This window comes from Jaculus jaculus, chromosome 4, assembly GCF_020740685.1.
Source record: "Jaculus jaculus isolate mJacJac1 chromosome 4, mJacJac1.mat.Y.cur, whole genome shotgun sequence".
NCBI classification, from domain to species: domain Eukaryota; kingdom Metazoa; phylum Chordata; class Mammalia; order Rodentia; family Dipodidae; genus Jaculus; species Jaculus jaculus.
The window spans coordinates 31,027,999-31,045,706 of record NC_059105.1 but is presented as its reverse complement, the minus strand read 5'-3'; the positions used below and the strand labels follow the sequence as shown (position 1 = coordinate 31,045,706).

At 41.6% G+C, this 17,708-nt stretch overlaps 1 protein-coding gene across 3 annotated transcripts in view; it reads left to right on the top strand.

Moving 5' to 3' along the window:
• LOC123460187 (gamma-crystallin E) overlaps window positions 1–13,520 on the top strand; it is a 67,509-nt gene extending 53,989 nt beyond the window's left edge. The window contains exons 2-5 of one of the 3 annotated variants that reach the window (XM_045148123.1): window positions 10,905–11,177; window positions 11,281–11,523; window positions 12,868–12,870; window positions 13,181–13,520. In XM_045148123.1, coding sequence (XP_045004058.1) covers window positions 11,169–11,177; window positions 11,281–11,523; window positions 12,868–12,870; window positions 13,181–13,453 — 528 coding nt within the window. In that variant the 5' untranslated portion in view covers window positions 10,905–11,168 and the 3' untranslated portion in view covers window positions 13,454–13,520. Of the gene's footprint in view, window positions 1–2,368; window positions 2,447–10,904; window positions 11,178–11,280; window positions 11,524–12,867; window positions 12,871–13,180 lie in introns of those variants that run through there. The other 2 variants (XM_045148122.1, XM_045148121.1) reach the window with 2 other exon arrangements.
• The last annotated feature ends 4,188 nt before the right edge of the window (window positions 13,521–17,708 follow it).

Here is a 17,708-nt window from a genome sequence, read left to right as displayed (position 1 = left end):
CTTTTTTCTTTTATAAAAGGTTAAACTCGATATTCTCTTACCCCCCCCCCACATTCCTGTCCCCTTTTCCCTGAGGACCCGCCTCCATGGGGTTATTGGTATCCATGGAAGTTTCATTCCAAGTGGGGGACAGTGGCTTGGGATATTCCTACCTCCTCTGTGGATTTTATAATCTTTCCTTTTCCTCTTCTCCAAAGTTCCCTGAGCCACAGCAGACCTACCAGCAATTTCACATGTTGAGTGTTCTGTGACTTCTGGGTTTCTACCTTGATGGGTTTCGATTAGCCATGTTGTCTGTCACCATCTCCCTGGTATTGGTTGTCAAGATAGTATAAGAGCATCACTCATGCTTCTGCTTCCTCCACAGTGTCTCCCTGATGGGCTTCTTGTGATGGGCAGTCAGCTATCTTTTCTCATTGTGTTGCTGGATCTTGGATCTCCTTAGTATTCTCCACCATCTGTAAAATAAAACAGGTTCTTCAAGAGTGAGAGCAGCTTGGATTAAAGGATATATGTGTAATTACTTGAGAAACTTTTGGGTATATATGCTCACCCTTGTTATCCACAGAGCAGTGTGTACTTCTTTCTGGAGTCTCTTAAGTTTCATGTCCATGGGGTTACCAGCTAGGTTCCCAGGAACAGGTATGAGTTCTCTCCTTCTGAGCAGGTGTCATGTCCAATCATAGAGCAGTTGGTTACCCACGCAGTTGGTGTCACTGTGGCACTGGTGTATATTCTTGGTTTGGCTGGTTGGGTTCATAGCTTGCTAAATTCCCCGCTCATTCTCACTGCTGGTGACCATTATCTCCAGGCAGCTCCCCAAGCCCTTTCCAATGTCATGAGGTCAAGCCAGAAGGGAACTGGTTCTCCCTCAGTTCCAGCATGGTGACTCAATGTTCTGTTACTTTTTTAGCTCAGGCAGGTTTTTACAATAGCCTGTATTGTTTTGGGGACTCAATCTGTCTTTCTGACCAACAGCTTACTATGAAAATAACCCAATTCTGAGGCTGGGATTTACCAGCCCATGGTTTTAGGATTAAGTTTTTTCTATTCTCTACAGGGCATTTCTGCCCAGACCTCCCTGCCCCTACTTTCTTTATTGGCTATTCTATCTTGTAGATTGTTATCTAAGTGGAGTATTTCTATGGCTTTGATTGATGTTGTCTTAAGATTTGTATGATTTATCTACCCACCCTGTTAACCCCTATCCCTCCAAGACCTCCCCACCTCCTAGATTCTGCCCCTCACCTAGCCTGTCACATATTTCCTCCTCTTCTCCCTCACTATTTCATTTTTCTCCTGGTCTTTTTCAAGTTATAACTAAGCCCATATTCCTGGAGAACACAACCATTTAAACTCATCCAACTTAGTGACCAAATATAAGAAAGAACATTGTGGTATTTGTCTTTCTGAGTCTGTGTGACCTCACTTAGGATGATTTTTTTTCAACTCCATCTATTTTTCCTGCTAATTTCATTTTTCCTTCCTGCTGAATAGAAGTTCATTGTGTATATGTATGACATCTTCATCATCCTTTCATCAGTTGATGGACATCTGGGCTGATTCCAATTACTAACTGTTGTGAACAGAGCAGCAACAAACATGGCTGAGTAAGTATTTCTGTCGCAGAGTCTGGAGTCCTTAGTGCATATGTCCAGGAGTACAATAGCTGGATCAGATGTGAAATCCATTGTCATGTTTTCTTCAGGAACCTCCATACCAACTTATATAGTGATTATACAAGTATGCACTCTCACCAGCAGTAGATAAGGAGGAACCCAGACAATATTACCACAAGTCCCAGGTGCTAAACATGGAGCTAGAAGAGTTGATGTGTGCCTTGCTGGCTTTCAGTCTTGCATTGGTCCAGTCTCCCTCTGCTGTGACCCATTCCTCCTTTTTGGAAAGAGAATGCTTGATCTGTGTGTTAGAAGTAGGGAACTTGTGTTTTACTTTTATAGGGATCACGGTTGAAACAGTGTCTTGGGTCTTAGATGAAATCTTGGACTATTTAATAGTTTTGACTGTTAGCGACTATGGGGACTCTTAAAGCTGGTCTGAATTATTTTGCATCATGAGATGGCCATGAGCCTATGAGTGTGAGGGGTAGAATGTGGTGGTCTGAATGGAGAATGTCCAGCATAGTGTGTGGGTGGGTAATCCACACACTTCAAACCTTGGTAGTGGAGCCTTTGTGAGGTAGAACTTGCTGAAGGAAGCGTGTCAGTGAGGGCAAGGTTTGGTATTTTACAGTCAAGCCTGGCTTGCCAGTGTTAGCTAGCTAATGTCCTCTCTATTTTATCCCTGCACTTGTACAGATATGACACCAGGCTGCCTGCTCTTACCATGTTTTCCCTGCCATGATAAAACTTCTCAAGACTATGAAATAAAAACCTTCCTTCTATGAGCTTATGCTGAGTGGGTCTTTTGTGCCAGCGGTGAGAAGGTAAGAGCTACAGGGCTGTTACCAATAATTTTACTCACTGAAATGTTTGTTCATCACCAACTATTTTATTATTGTTTTAAAAAATATTTTATTAATTTGCTTATTTGACAGAGAGAAAGAAGGGGAGAGAGAGAGAGAGAGAGAAAGAGAGAGAATGGGGGTGCTAGGGCCTCCAGTCACTGCAAACAAACTCCAGATGCATGTGCCACCTTGTACATCTGGCTTACGTGGGTCCTGGGGAATTGAACCTGTATTTTTTGGATTTTCAGGCAAGGACCTTAACCACTAAGCCATGCCTCCAGCCCCTATTATATTTTTGAAATATTTTATTTTTATTTATTTATTTGAGAGAGGGAGGGAGAGAAAAAGAGATAGAGAATGGGCATGTCAGGGATTCCAGCCACTGCAAATGAACACCAGACACATGTGCCACCTTGTGTATCTGGCTTACATGGGTCCTGGGGAATTCAACTGAGGTCCTTTAGCTTTGCAGGCAAGTTCCTTAATTGGTAGGCCATCCCTCCAGCCCCCATTATAGTTCTTAATATGTATGCCACCTTCAGTTCCTTCTCTGCTCACCTCTAGGAATTGAATACCCTATATCAGTTGTATAGAGAGATGTTTAACTAACTATTTCAATTTTATCTAGATTTTTTAGTTAGAAGCATTGTCTTCTCTTTGCTGAGGTGTGTGTGTGTACATGTGTGTGAATATGGGAATGTCTAAATTAATTTACAGTTTGTGTTAATATTTCATTATCATAGAATTTTTATTTTCCTCATCATATGTCTTTCTTTTCTTTCACCACAGAAGCTTCAAGTGTTTCTCCTCCTCTCTCACAGTTTTTCATATGGACTAGTTAGGAATAAGACATGAGTACTGTTGTAGGAATAGTCAAGTATTTACTCAATATAGCTCTCACCCTAATTGAGGGTTTTCAATCTTTCTCCCCAAAAGGCCAAGAAGTAATGCTGAGCACATGTTCTCTGTTGCAAAACACATGTACTCTTATTAAATTAAATTAGCAAAAGACATTATTAAAATCCATGAAAATTAATATAAAATTTTTTGTTTAATAAATTCATTTCCAAAAGCTAGCAATTATCTAATTTTCCCATATATGAAATGGAGGTCAATCCTAACACACCAGCTTCCCACTTAAGATACCCCTATTCCTTGTCACCCCATTTCTAGAGGCCCTCCCCCACACACTCTGTACGATAACCATTTTTAGATGATCAAGGTAACTGTGCATGATCCTCCTAATTTATGTAAAGTTCAGCAAAACAGAATTAATACACACACATCTGGTTAAAACATACCTTTTTATCAAATTTATAAATGAATTTCCAACATTTATAAATGTAAGTTTCTTATGGGTTTTCATTAAGTATAATGGATCCTAACAGATTTCATCTGCTCACAGCTCTAATCAGATAGTAACATAACCCTGGGTGATCTGGTGGTATAGATGCAGGTATTCAGCACATGTGTCTTATAGGTAACTTTATCTTGCCTTGTTCTTACTAAGTTTTCAATAAGGCCTGACAAAGAAAGTGATTTTTGAAAAAAACAAGAATCATTAATTCAAATTTTATTTTTAACATAATAATGATGGCTCATTATTTATACAGTGTTTTTACCCAGAATAAAAAATAATTAATTCTGGGGAAAATAAAAGGAATTGATTAAGTATTTTTCATCTGTGGGAGGGTGACATTTAAGACTTTTGGGTGTAAAATTATGTGTTTGAAAAGATGTTGTATCTTTAGAACTTCAATAGAACTGTCTAAAATGAACGAACAGCTCCTAAAACAGTCAAATTAAATTTTGTCTTTGCTTTCTAAAATATTCAAGAGTATTAATTCATCATACATCATTTCTTTTGTAATAGACATATCTACATTTATAATAGACATAATCCAGCAGGTGTTCCAGCTTCTTTTTTCCAGACCACTAATGGCATTCATGTACTTTCCAGATAAAGCTAACACTGACTTGCTACCCCTTGCAGACCATACGCAGCACAGGGACTTGCCCTGCAGGAACACAGTCAGTTTGAGCACCTGCCAGAGAGTGGATCCCATTTGATACAAAACTTCCACATTGAAGAATGGAGGTTTCTCATTGCTTTATAACATACTAACAAAGTTTCTGCTGCCCTCTGATATATACTAGAGAATCTCTGAAGTTTGGAAAATTTCGAGGTCACATTCTTAAGCCAAAAATAGGTCCAAAACTAGAGCAGTCGGGCTTCAACTGAAGCTGCTGGGTCAGAAACGCAGGTGGAAGGTGGTTCTGATTGCCTGGAATGGGGTGGGATTAGGGTAACATTCAGTTCAGCATTGCATATGCAGTAGAAGTTTGTAAAATATCCATTATTGGAGCCAGAATGAAACAAATAATGAAGTGAAGAAAAAGAGAGAAAGACAGAAAAGAAGGGAAGGAGGAAACCTTAACATACTGATCTGAAATAATCTCCGAGAGAATATTAACAAAGCTAATACTAAAAGAGCATTATAATAAACATGAGTTACACTTAAATAGATAAAAATGTATAAAAACTGTTCCGCATGTGTGAAATGGGTAGGTTTAAGAGATATAAAGTTGTAACAGGTTTTAAAAGGCATAATAAAGGTATGACATTTATGAAAGTTATGTTAAAAGGACATTTTTAGGTCTACTGATCCAAAACAAAATATCTGTGGAAAGTAAGCCCAGTCTGTGATGGTAGATTTATAGAAAGATAATTACATAGCCAAGGGACAAGAAATTGGTGACTCTGTTTTCATTTGAATTTGCAATCATGTGATTCTTAAAACTTAAAAAAGGGCTGGAGAGATGGCTCAGCATTTAAGCGCTTGCCTGTGAAGCCTAAGGATTCCTGTTCGAGGCTTGATTCCCCAGGACCCACGTTAGCCAGATGCACAAGGGGGCGGAAGCGTCTGGAGTTCGTTTGCAGTGGCTGGAGGCCCTGGCGTGCCCATTCTCTCTCTCTCTCTCTCTCTCCCTCTCTCTCTCTGTCTGTCGCTCTCAAATAAATAAAAATTAAAATATTTTTTTAAAAAAATGAATTTATTAAACAAAAAAATTTTATATTAATTTTCATGTATGATGATAATCATTTTTATAAATTATAAGCAATATAATGTCACTTGGGACATACAAAATTATAAATAAGACATTATAATCTATAATTAATCCTCATCTATACATGTAAGATAGAATGAGATTATCCAGCATTCTTTGAACTCCCTTCAGTTTCCCTCTGTTTCTCCAGTTCTCAGGCACTCCCTTGCCCCCTGCCTCCCCCTGCTGCTTCTGGTAAAGGCTCCCACCTCTTCTGAGAAACACAAACTAAGGCCACATACTTCTTCCTGCTATCACCTTTTTTCTTTTTGAGCTAAGACATTTTCTACAGATATAGTTACTATTTCATAGGTCAAAAAATATTGAGAACAGAATGAGTTCCTCGGAACTCCAGATTCCTGTGATAATTGTTAAAATTGATGGTCTCTTAGGTGAAATCGAATGTTTTATGTGAGACAAATTAACTAAATTACTTGAAGACACTCATATTCTGCGTCCAGTTATCAGTTGATGGATATCTTGATTGATTCCATTTCTTAGCTGTTGTGATTAGAGCAGTAGAGACTATGGGTTTGATAGGACGTAGAGTCATTTGGGTATATGCCCAGGAATGGTATAGCTGTTTCATACAGTAATTCAATATTTAGCTTTTGATTGGTTACCATAGTGGCTATACCAGTTTAGAGTACCATTAAGTGTGAATAGTGGTTCTCTTTCCCAGCATTTGTTTTCATTCATTTTCTTTTTTTATTAGTTTTCTACTGTGCAAGTACAGGCAGTTTGGTACCATTATTAGGCTCATCCATGACCTACCCCCTCCCGATTGGACCCTCCTTGTTGAGGTATATTGGTCTGGCATTGTGGGGTTAGCCCACAGTTATTGGTATGATAAATGTCCCTGCATATCATGACCCAACATGTGGCTCTGACATTCTTTCCGCCCCCTCTTCTGCAAAATTTCCCTGAGCCATGTTGGGTTCATTTTGGTCTGCTTCAGTGATGAGGTGTTGGGGGCCTCTGGGGCTCTGGCTCTCTGATTTGGTAGGCGTTGATTTTTCTCTGTGTTGATCTCCTTCCCCCTTGTGCTGGTATCCGGTTCTTCAGGAAAACAGCACCCTTGCTTGTTTCGCCAATTTTCCTTAGTTCCAGTCAGGGCCCTTTTGAGGTATCATGGGGTGGCTCTCTCCTTAGGATCTGCATCTATCTGAAAAAGAGAAGCAGATTCTCCAATGGAGAGTAAGTTATCACCAGGACAAATGAGGTAGCCCTTACTTTTGTTTTTTTTTTTAATAGAGAGTTGAATAGGTGCAGGCCCTCTTGTAGCCCATGATTGATGGTAGCTTGATATTGGAGAGAGGGTTTATGTTTGGATATGATTCTGACTTGTTCCCTAGCTCCAGCTACAGTCCGTACCACTGAGGGGTTCAGTGAGAGGTGGCTCAGACATCACAGATGTGGGGCATAGTGAAGAGCGGGCAGGTGCAGGGCTTCCTCTAGCCAGGACAAGGTAGGGAGAGAGGTGGCAAGGCTGCTGGGCCTGCCAGATCGGGGGCTCACTGAGATGGCTTAGGCACAGAGCCTCCTAGTCGTAGACATAAGCCTCTTCATTTTTATTTTATTTTATTCATAGAAATGAAGATTTTAGAAGGGCAGGGGCAGCAGAATATGCAAAAAGGGAGTTATTACATTTGCCAGAATTGTTTAACCACCCCCCCAAATTCAGTGTGTTAGCACTTTATAAAACACTTATGAACTCTTTGAAGAAAGAATTGAATAATATATACCCTCTCTTTTTCCATATATTAGAAAACCATTGATCTGTATTTGTCCCAGATTTATTCTTGGAAAAATGATGTAAATATGTGTAGTCTTGGAATATAGTTTTAATCCTTCAGCCTTTTCTCAGATCACTAGTTTTGTTTGGATGTTTCCTTTTGCAAATATTTGGTTGAGTCCTTCAGTCCTTTTATTTACAGTAATGAAGACTTTTTCACAAAAATGTTTAACAGAATATAGTTTTGCTCATTTTTTCATTAGACTAGTATAGCTGTCAATACTTTGTAAATTTTTATTGTTATTATTATATGCTTTTGTTTGTTTGAGTTTAATATTTTTTTGCTATTGATAAAATAAACCTCCTTTGTAAATGCCATGGAAACAGAACGTGGTTCCGGGAAATCGGCCTGAACTTAATGAGTGATTAATTCAGTGATTTGCTTTAATTAATGTTCAATGGATATAATATTCTCCATGCTCAAAGCAGTGTGATATCTTAAGTTTGGGTCTTTCCTATTTTACTTTTATTTTATCAAGGATTGTTCCAGATGTTCTCCAGAGACTATAATGGACAATTTATCCTGTGATATCACTGTCCTCCAAGAAATTGTGACTGTTTTCTGTTTCTGGGTAAAAACAACAGTTGACTCAGAAGTCTAGTTCTCATAGACCCAGGTGATTTGGAAATTGACACCAAGCTAAGACTGAGTAGAAAGATGCAGCAGGGGCCATAAGATCCTCTAGTTTTAATTTCTTTTCATAGAAGTAAGGAAGATACTAAAGGGATGGGGGCACAGAATAAACTTTCATTTACAAGAGCATATGTAAAGTCTTCACCTAGGAAAAAAAAATCTCACTGAAACATTATCAGATTTGTGAAGATAGAAAGACAGAAACAAGAACATTTACCTTACCTCAGTATATCTACTTCTCATTTATTAAAAAATATTTTTTTAAAAAATTAAGATGAGCTTAAATCTAAAACCTAATATTTTACTTTGAGAGCAAGCCAAGAAACTTCCCTCTTAATATGATCTCATGCATTTCTCTGTCCTTGTCCTTTTTCACAATCATATATTTGAAAACCTATTATTTGCCTAGCAAATTGCAGATTCTCTCTCTGCTCAGTCCCCTTCCCTTATCTGAAGAAAGTGCACAAGAACCTATTGGGAGGTGTTGGCTGTGTTCATTACCTTGAAAGTGATGATGGTATTATGTGAGTTCATATATATCTAAACATTAGACCGTATAGAGGAATAGGAAAAGCTATTTATACTCAGTGAAGATGTTAAACACTAGACAGTAGAAGAGAAGATCGCATTTGAAAAAAATTAAAATTAGGTATAAACTAGAATGGAGCCATGGAAAAAAATACTCAATTATTTGATTCAAGATTGTTCTCTTATCAGACATGAAAATGCAATTGTCTCAACACTTACTAAGACAATGAGTCTGAAATTTCTCAAAGGAGCAATAGTTTTCTTAATCTAATTTGTATTTGAGCAGATAGTTGCTTTATCTATTAAACTAAAGAATGATGAGAAAATAATACCTAGCCTGACATATTATTTTTGTTTATGATTTTCAATCAAGAAGAATGAACAAATCATTAAAATCTATCTAACTCTTATTACAACTGTTCTCTGTCATTTCTCCTTCAGTACAAAAGGCAATTTATGAATGAGTAGAATATTATGTGTTAAAACTGATCTTTAAAACCTCCGAGATGGAGGTCAACAGTTAAAAGCACTTGCTTTCAAAGCCTGCTGGCCCGGGTTCACTTCCCCAGCCACCCATGTAAAGCCAGACAGGCTTTCACAACCAATTGCAGCAGCAACTGATCCTGTATTACTTGTAAACACACAATTTTTTTTAAATTAAAAATAAGTAAATAGCCAGGCGTGGTGGCACACGCCTTTAATCCCAGCACTTGGGAGGCAGAAGTAGGAGGATTGCTGTGAGTTCGAGGCCACCCTGAGACTCCATAGTGAATTCCAGGTCAGCCTGGGCTAGAGTGAGACCCTATCTCGAAAAACAACAACAACAAAAATAAGTAAATAAAAATGTCTTTGTGAACAGTCTTAGGAAAGGTGGGCACCTTCATCTTATAGAAAAATAAGCCAGGGCTGGAGAGATGGTTTAGTGGTTAAGATGCTTACCTACAGATGACTCAGTTTCAATTCCCCAGCATCCCTGTAAAGCTAGATGTACAAGATGGTTCATGTGTCTGGTTTGTTTGCAATAGTAGAAGCCCTGGCACACTCATTCTCAATCTCTCTCTCTCTCTCTCTCTCTCTCTCTCTCTCTCTCTCTCTCTTTCTGTGTGTGTGTGTGTGTGTGTGTGTTTGGGTGTGTGTCTGCCTTTCTCTCTCTCTCTCTCTCTCTTCCCCAAATAAATGAATAAATACAATATTGTTGTAAAAGAAAAAAGAAACCAGTAAGTAAGTTTGAATGTTACTGTTAACGTTTAGAATGTGTTAGATGCATTTGATGAATGTACTAGTAACTTTTGTCATTGCTTCAACCAAATATCTTACAAGCAGAAACCTAAAGGAGGAAGAGTTTATTTTTCCTCCTGGTTTGAGGGTATAGCCCCCCTTGGTGAGGAGGGCATGGCAGCAGAAGCAACTCTCAACGATGACTCCTCACCACTTGCTGAACAAGACACAGAGGGCAAGGATTTTGGCAATCATTTGCCTTTCCCTTTTTCTGTTCTGTTTGTTTTGCTTTTAATTCAATCAGGGAATGAGCTTTCTGGGGCAGCCAGCAACTTCCCTGTGAAAGATCTTTACAGAAAAACAGACAGCCTAACTAGGAATGTCTGAAAAAATTGGGTTGTGACACTGTAAGTAATTAGGGAAATACTTTAGGGAAATTTCTAGACAAATGAACATGGGCCCAAGAAAAGCTCTGAACTGCTGGCAAAGAGGTATGCTCAAAAAACGGTCCATCAAATCCACAGTCTGATCTAGATGCTATTTCCAGTTTGAGGGCCTGTAGTAATGGTTTAGAAAGAATTCTTTCTAGTCAGTATTTGAAGATGAATTGAAGGTTTTTTTTTTTTTTAAGCATGTGTGCACTCATGTGTGTGTGTGTGGGGAGGGGGTGAGGGGAGGCCTCAGGGATCCTCCTCCTCCCTTTGCCTCCCCTGCACTAGGATTCCAGGTCTATGCCGCCAAACTCAGCCTTCATGAGGGTGTTGGGGATCCGAACTCAGGTCCTCATGGTTGCACAACAAGCCTTTTACTCAGTGAGCTATCTTCTCAGGTCCTAGTTTATGTGTTTTTAATCACAAATAATATGGCCAGTGAGGGTGCCCTTCGTATTTCAACTGTGTTGTCAAACTTTTTGCTGAGCAGATTTCTTTTTAAAGTTTTTCAGAAGACTGAAAACAAACAGCACCGTTCTGGTGAGTGGGCATTCTTCCCACCTGCAGACACTGGAGCCCTTCGACCATCTACATGTCTCCATTTAGCTCAGCCTCAGATCACGTTGTTATGATCAAAATCGTTTAGAAATCTTAGAGGGTAAATAAAACATTTCCTTTCAATGATTGATTAGCACCTTTCTGTATTTTCAATTTCCCAAACAGGCTTCACTGAAAGGCCCCAACAGCATCAAAGGACCGTTTTAACCAGGTCATCCGTTCGAAAGCTCTGGAAAGTCGAGAGAAAACATACAATGACCCCCACCTCCCCCACAGTCATTATATAGAAAGGAGAGGGCGCGCCCCTGCCCCCCGCGGGCCCCTTTTGTGCTGTTCCTGCCAACGCAGCATCCCTCCTGCTATATATAGGCGGCCCGCGCCAGGGCCCACACACCCCACAGCAGCACCCCACCACCGCCTGCACCAGCCATGGGCAAGGTGAGCCCAGGGCGCCCCGGGCCCGGGGAGGGAGCTGCCCCGAGGACGCCCCTGGGCCCTGCTCAGGCCTCTGAGCCCTGACCCTGGGAGCCTTGTCTTGCAGATCACCTTCTACGAGGACCGCGGCTTCCAGGGCCGCCACTACGAGTGCAGCAGCGACCACTCCAACCTGCAGCCCTACTTCAGCCGCTGCAACTCGGTGCGCGTGGACAGCGGCTGCTGGATGCTCTATGAGCAACCCAACTTCGCGGGCTGCCAGTACTTCCTGCGGCGCGGGGACTACCCCGACTACCAGCAGTGGATGGGCTTCAGCGACTCCATCCGCTCCTGCCGCCTCATCCCCCACGTGAGTCCTCCGGGGCGGGCTCCCTCCTGGGCCCTGAGCTAGACGCGGTCGCTGTGTTCTCTGGGCTTCCTGACATCTCCACGCTCCCCTTCCACCAGAGGCGGGCGAGGTGCAAAGCTTCTCCCTGGATCTTTTTATTTCGCTTCATTCAATCAGGTTCACTTGGACATACAAGGCTTTGTTCTCTGGGCTATGGGGACCAATGGGCAACAGGTAGCCCCTTGCTGCCTCCCCTCTTAATCTTTCTGGCCTGTTTCTCACCTGCATCACCTGTGAAATGGGCGGATGAGAATAGCTGAGTTATAGCAGTAATGAAGACGGAAGGGGTACCGGACACCTATTATGGAATGGGCCTTCCAGCAGGGCCCACTGTCACCCAAATGATGCCACCAGAGCAGCAGCCCAAGCAGGGATTCCGCAAAGGGTTGAAACCTACTCAGAAAGAGCTGGGTTGACATTAGGAGCCCGAGAATCTGGGCATTCAAACCCAATTCTGAGTTTTGTAAAAGCAGACTGTGAGCTCTGGTCTCCAGCGTTCTCATGAAATAAGAGTCTTCTCGTGGTGGTTGTTCATTTACCAGGCTTGGTGAGGACCAACCTGGCTCATCATGCGTGGGCATCTTTTGCACCACCACAGCCGAAAGCGGACAGGAGACAGAGAGGGTCTGTATGGGCGGAGTTTCACCAGAATGTCTACCAGTCTATCTTACTCGAGGTGATGACAGTGTGCAGTGGTTCATCCCTCAAAGTGACTCGCTAGGAGAATTCTTCCTATAGAAGTTCTGGTGGTGGAAGCAGATCGCGAGAAAGCCTTACCTGCTGGCAAGTGGCAGCAGTGGCAGAACTCAAGAGAAGACAGGATTTGTTCTGGACAAGCAGCCTGACATCCCATTGTTCGCAATGGTTTCCTTTCTTTATCTGGGCAGGCCTCTTGGTCTCCTACAGCTTCTAGTCTGATATTCCCTGGATCTGCTTGGCTGGAGCATATACAGGAGTGTGGGGCTGAATGCCAATTTTTATGTTATTTATTTACTGTCTTGTTAGTTTATTGAGAAACAGAGTCTCATATGTCCCCGGCTGGCCTCAAACTTGCGATGTAGCTGAAGGAGATCTTGAACTTCGGATCCTTCAGCTGCCACCTGCCAAATATTAGGGCTACAGACATGTGCCATCTTACTGGGTGGGTGTGGTGCTGAGGATTGGACTCAGAGCTTTGTATATGCTGGACAGGTCGTCCACCCACTGAATCACAGCCCCAGTCTCCTTTCATTGTTGTTTGTTTGGGACGGTCTGAGTCTGTAGGTGAGGCTGGCCTCTAATTTACTATGCTGACCCGGCCTGCAGCAGGTGTGCATTACCACACTTTGCTTAAACCCAACAGAGCCTGACCATAGCAGGGCCTGAGGCAGAAAGGAGGGGTAGAGGGTTGACTGTGCTGGCTTTCCCAGAATTCCTACTAATCTGTATTTTATATGGTGTTTATGGACTTAAAAAGAAAGAAAAATAAAAGGAAGAGAGGATAGTAGGGAGGGAGGGAAGGGTAAAGGAAACCTTAGTATCTGGATTATAGAAATAAATGCCCATTCCCCGGGGGAGCATGTGACGACTGCTAAAATCAGGTCATGTCGTCTGACTTCCCTGTCTGCTGCCCCCACAGTCCAGCTCGCACAGGATCAGGATCTACGAGAGGGAGGACTACCGAGGCCAGATGGTGGAGCTCACGGAGGACTGCGCCTCTCTCCAGGACCGCTTCCACTTCAGCGACTTCCACTCCTTCCACGTGATGGAGGGCTACTGGGTCCTCTATGAGCTGCCCAACTACCGCGGCCGGCAGTACCTGCTGCGGCCCGGGGAGTACAGGCGCTACCACGACTGGGGCGCCGTCAATGCCAGGGCGGGCTCCCTGAGGAGAATCATGGATTTCTATTGAGACATGTTGACCCTACCGTTTTCTCTATCTGGGCGCTAATAAAATATTTCCTGTGTGTTTCATGCAATGGCGGAGTCTGTTGTTGCTTTTTGTTTTGTCCTTGGAGGGGCTCAGCCACATTACGGCGAGGAGTGACGTGGATTTTCTTAGACATAGCAGAGGGTGGCATGGGCCAAGCCACGGTGAGCGCAGCCTCTGGGCCAGAGTGCCTGGGTCCCAGCCACTTACTAGCTATATTGTCCTTGGTTGGGGTCGTGGAGGGGCACAGTATTAATTCAGGAAAGACTAACCTCTGGAACTTTAACCAGAAGTGGGTAAACTGCTTCTAGGAGCAGAGCCTGAGACAATGAAGTAAGTTCTACCCAGGAGTGGACTAGCTTACTCTAGCAGCAGCCTGAAGGATAAAGGAAACTGAAGAGAAGTTTAGTTTAACCATTTGTTAACCTGCTGCATTTGCTGTCACTGCTGCTCTGATGTTACTGTGGCTGTGGCTTCCTCGACAGACAAATCCTCATTGGCATTTTTACTGAACAGCCGAAAACCAGTAATACGTGAACAAGCAGTACATTGTATGAGCAAAGCAAAAAAAAAAAAAAAATCAAAGGAACATTTGATTTGGATGATGATTAAACATTTGTTAAAGGTATGGATTTGGAGGAATGACCTGTTGGACTCTGCTGATCCAGAACACACATACTCTGATCACAAATGTAAACACATCATTAAGCCCACCTGTTGCCCTCAAGAGCTCTGTGAGCTCATAGTTACTGACCCCATTGACTTTAACATTAGGATCAGCACTTCTCACATATGTATGTTTGTTGAGCCCGGAGTCCAACTATGCCAGTGAGGAATAGATCGTCAGCAGCTCTAAACATTGCTTGTCAACATTGGTCATTAGTGCTCTTCAGGCCAAAGGTAAACTAAGGCAAAGGAAACGTAGTTACATTGCTTTAAGTGGGCAGACTGCATTAGGGAAAGTTACGAGTAAGGAATTTAATATCTGCAGCAATTATCTCAGAAAAGCTATTGGTAAAGTCCATAAGAACATAAGAAATAGTCTCACAGTTCTTGCCCATAGTTCATTCTCATAGTTTATTCCCACATTTTGTTCATATAGTTCATCACTACACTCTATGTAGTGGGGCAAGTAGCTTAGTATTACTGTTCCTCAGTTTCCTACTTTATAATGGTGGGAGTAATATTACTATTCTCACAAGATTTTCATATGGAGTAAATGTTTGCAATTTTTATCTCACTGACTATAGCTCTGCCTATAGTATTTGTGAGGAAGTTCTGTACATTGCATGTAGAATGCCTCTTGTTCAACTCCTTCATCCTACTAGTTTTAATTGCTCTGGACAATTGAATTAAGTGAAATTGCATCGGTGAGTGGAAAAGACAGAACTGGGTTTGATACATCCAAAGTCTAAAAATATGTGACTGTATGGCAACATTCATTAATATTTTATGTGTACAGAACACATTTATGAGCTGAATTCTCTCTCTCTCTCTCCCTCTTTTTTTTAAATTTTTTATTTATTTATTTGAGAGCGACAGACGCAGAGAGAAAGACAGATAGAGGGAGAGAGACAGAATGGGCGCGCCAGGGCTTCCAGCCTCTGCAAACGAACTCCAGACGCGTGCGCCCCCTTGTGCATCTGGCTAACATGGGACCTGGGGAACCGAGCCTCGAACCGGGGTCCTTCGGCTTCACAGGCAAGCGCTTAACCGCTAAGCCATCTCTCCAGCCCTGAATTCTCTCTTTATAAGGGTGCCAGAGGAGTCTTCCAAATGCAGTGCTCATTAAGAGAGTGGTGGAGCACTCTGTTGTGTGGGCAGATAAAAGCTAGTCACTCTGCAGGAGTAAAGGCAGAAAGCACATGGTCAGGAAAATACAACACAGTAATACAAAAGTTATAGATGTACTACTAAGTGGGCAAATATTGTCCCCAAACTTGGAACAGTCTTCACAACACCTAGCTCATGAATGGCATTGGATAATACCTCTGTAATTGGAAAAGAAAAAAAAGTAACAAGTTTTTCTTATTTAATGGAGTTCAATATTTAATGATTTAAATATAAAATTTAATTTAATATTTAATGGAGGAAATACTCATGTAATGAAATCTAAGTAGGCATTTTACTAAACCAAAGGGTTTTCTTTATGTAAAAATACTGTATTTTGTATGTTTTCATGTAATTGAGGAAAACAAATTGCTTGCAGTGTGTATTTTTGCCTTAATTATGACAGCCCCTTGAGAAATAAGTTTGTGGTAGAATAAATGTCCATAACTGAGAGAAAACATGCAAATGATTTTCTACTTGAATAAAAATGTCAATCAGCCGCAAAAATGCTGTTTTCAAAATCTCAAACATTAGAGAAAAAAGTAGCTAGATATTTATGACAAGCATTTTACTTACCTAATATGGTGGTGTATTAGTCAGGGTTCTCTAGAGGAACAGAACTGCTAGAAAGAATTATTTTAAAATTTTTTATTGTTCATTTTTATTTATTTATTTGAGAGTGACAGAGAGAGGAAGAGGCAGGTAGAGAAAGAGAGAGAGAATGAGTGCACCAGGGCTTCCAACCACTGCATACTAATTCCAGATGCAAGTGCCCCCTTGCGTATCTGACCAATGTGGGTCCTGGGGAAACAAGCCTCAAACCAGGGTCCTTAGGCTTCACAGGTAAGTGCTTCACTGCTAAGCCATCTCTCCAGCCCAGAAAGAATTATTTTAAAAGGGGGATTTATTGGATCAGCTTACAGTAGTCCAATAGTAATTGCAGGCCCAAGAATCACCGAACCTGGTAGAATGTGGTGGTTTGATTCAGGAGTGCCCCATAAACTTAGTTGTTCTGAATGTGAGGTTCCAGCTGATGGAGATTTGGGAATTGATGCCTCCTGGAGGGAGTGTATTGTTGGGGGCGTGCTTATGGGTTTTATAGCCAGTTTCCCCATGCCAGTGTTTGGCACACCCTCCTGTTGCTATGGTCCACCTTATGTTGGCCAGGGGGTGATGTCCACCCTCTGTTCATGCCATTGTTTTCCCTGCCATCGTGGAGCTTCCCCCTGAGCCTGTAAGCCAAAATAAATCTCTTTTTTCCCAGAAGCTGCTCTTGGTTGGGTGATTTCTACCTACCAGCAATGTGAACCGGACTGCAACAGGTGGTATTGTCTAAGAAAGCTGAGGAAGTTCTGAGGACATTTTATAATTGTTCTGCTCAGTAATATCATTCTCAGCCTTATATGGCTATCAAAAATTTGAAATAAGGCTACTCTGAAGGAAGATATTTCCAAAGCATAAAATGTTTCCCAAACATCAAAGCTTAATATAAAAAACAATATATAACTATGTCCTTAATATCTTTTTTATTGACAACTTCCATAATTGTAAACAATATTCCATGATAATCCTCCCTCCCCCCACTTTCCCCTTTGAAACTTCACTCTCCATCATATCCACTCCTCCTCTGTCTCTCTTTTATTTAGATATCATGATCTTTTCCTCCTATTATAATGGTCTTGTGTAGGTAGTGTCAGGCACTGTGAGGTCATGGATATCCAGGCCATTTTGTGTCTGGAGGAGCATGTTGTAAAGAGTCCTACCTATCCTTTGGCTCTGACATTCTTTCTGCCACCTCTTCACATAATTTCTTCACATAATTTAATGGTTAAATATTACCATTTTGGATGTATTAGGTTAAGAGAAACCTATCATTAACTTTTTAATGTGACTACCAAGAAATTTAAGGTTACATTTCTCATCCTATTTCTACTGGGCAGTGATGATTAAGACATTAAGGTGGCAAAACAAAAGATGAACTGGAATTTGTGCTTAGTTAAATAAGGCTCAGACTTTGACAGTTTGAATCAAGTTGTTTAAGCCTGAAAATTTAATTATGTAACATCCTAAGATTGAAGAGATGGTCGGTAAAATGTTTATGCACGACACAGTTGCCATTTCCCTGATAAAGAGACACTCAACTAAATTATAATTTTCCCCTTGTCGCTGCATGAGGAAGGTGGAGAGGACTCCATCCTTGTCTCATGTGATTATTCCTAGCAGAGTGTGTGTGGGAGAGAGCAGACTCAAGGGAGACAGAAGAACATGCACACCCGTAGATGGGAAAGTGTTGGTCAACCAGTGCTTTCTGAGAGGTTGGGTAGGACAGTCACACAGGCATTATGGTTGCAAGATAGTGCTATAAATGAAGAGACTAAGAACGAGTAAACTCAGTGCCTGCAGCTCA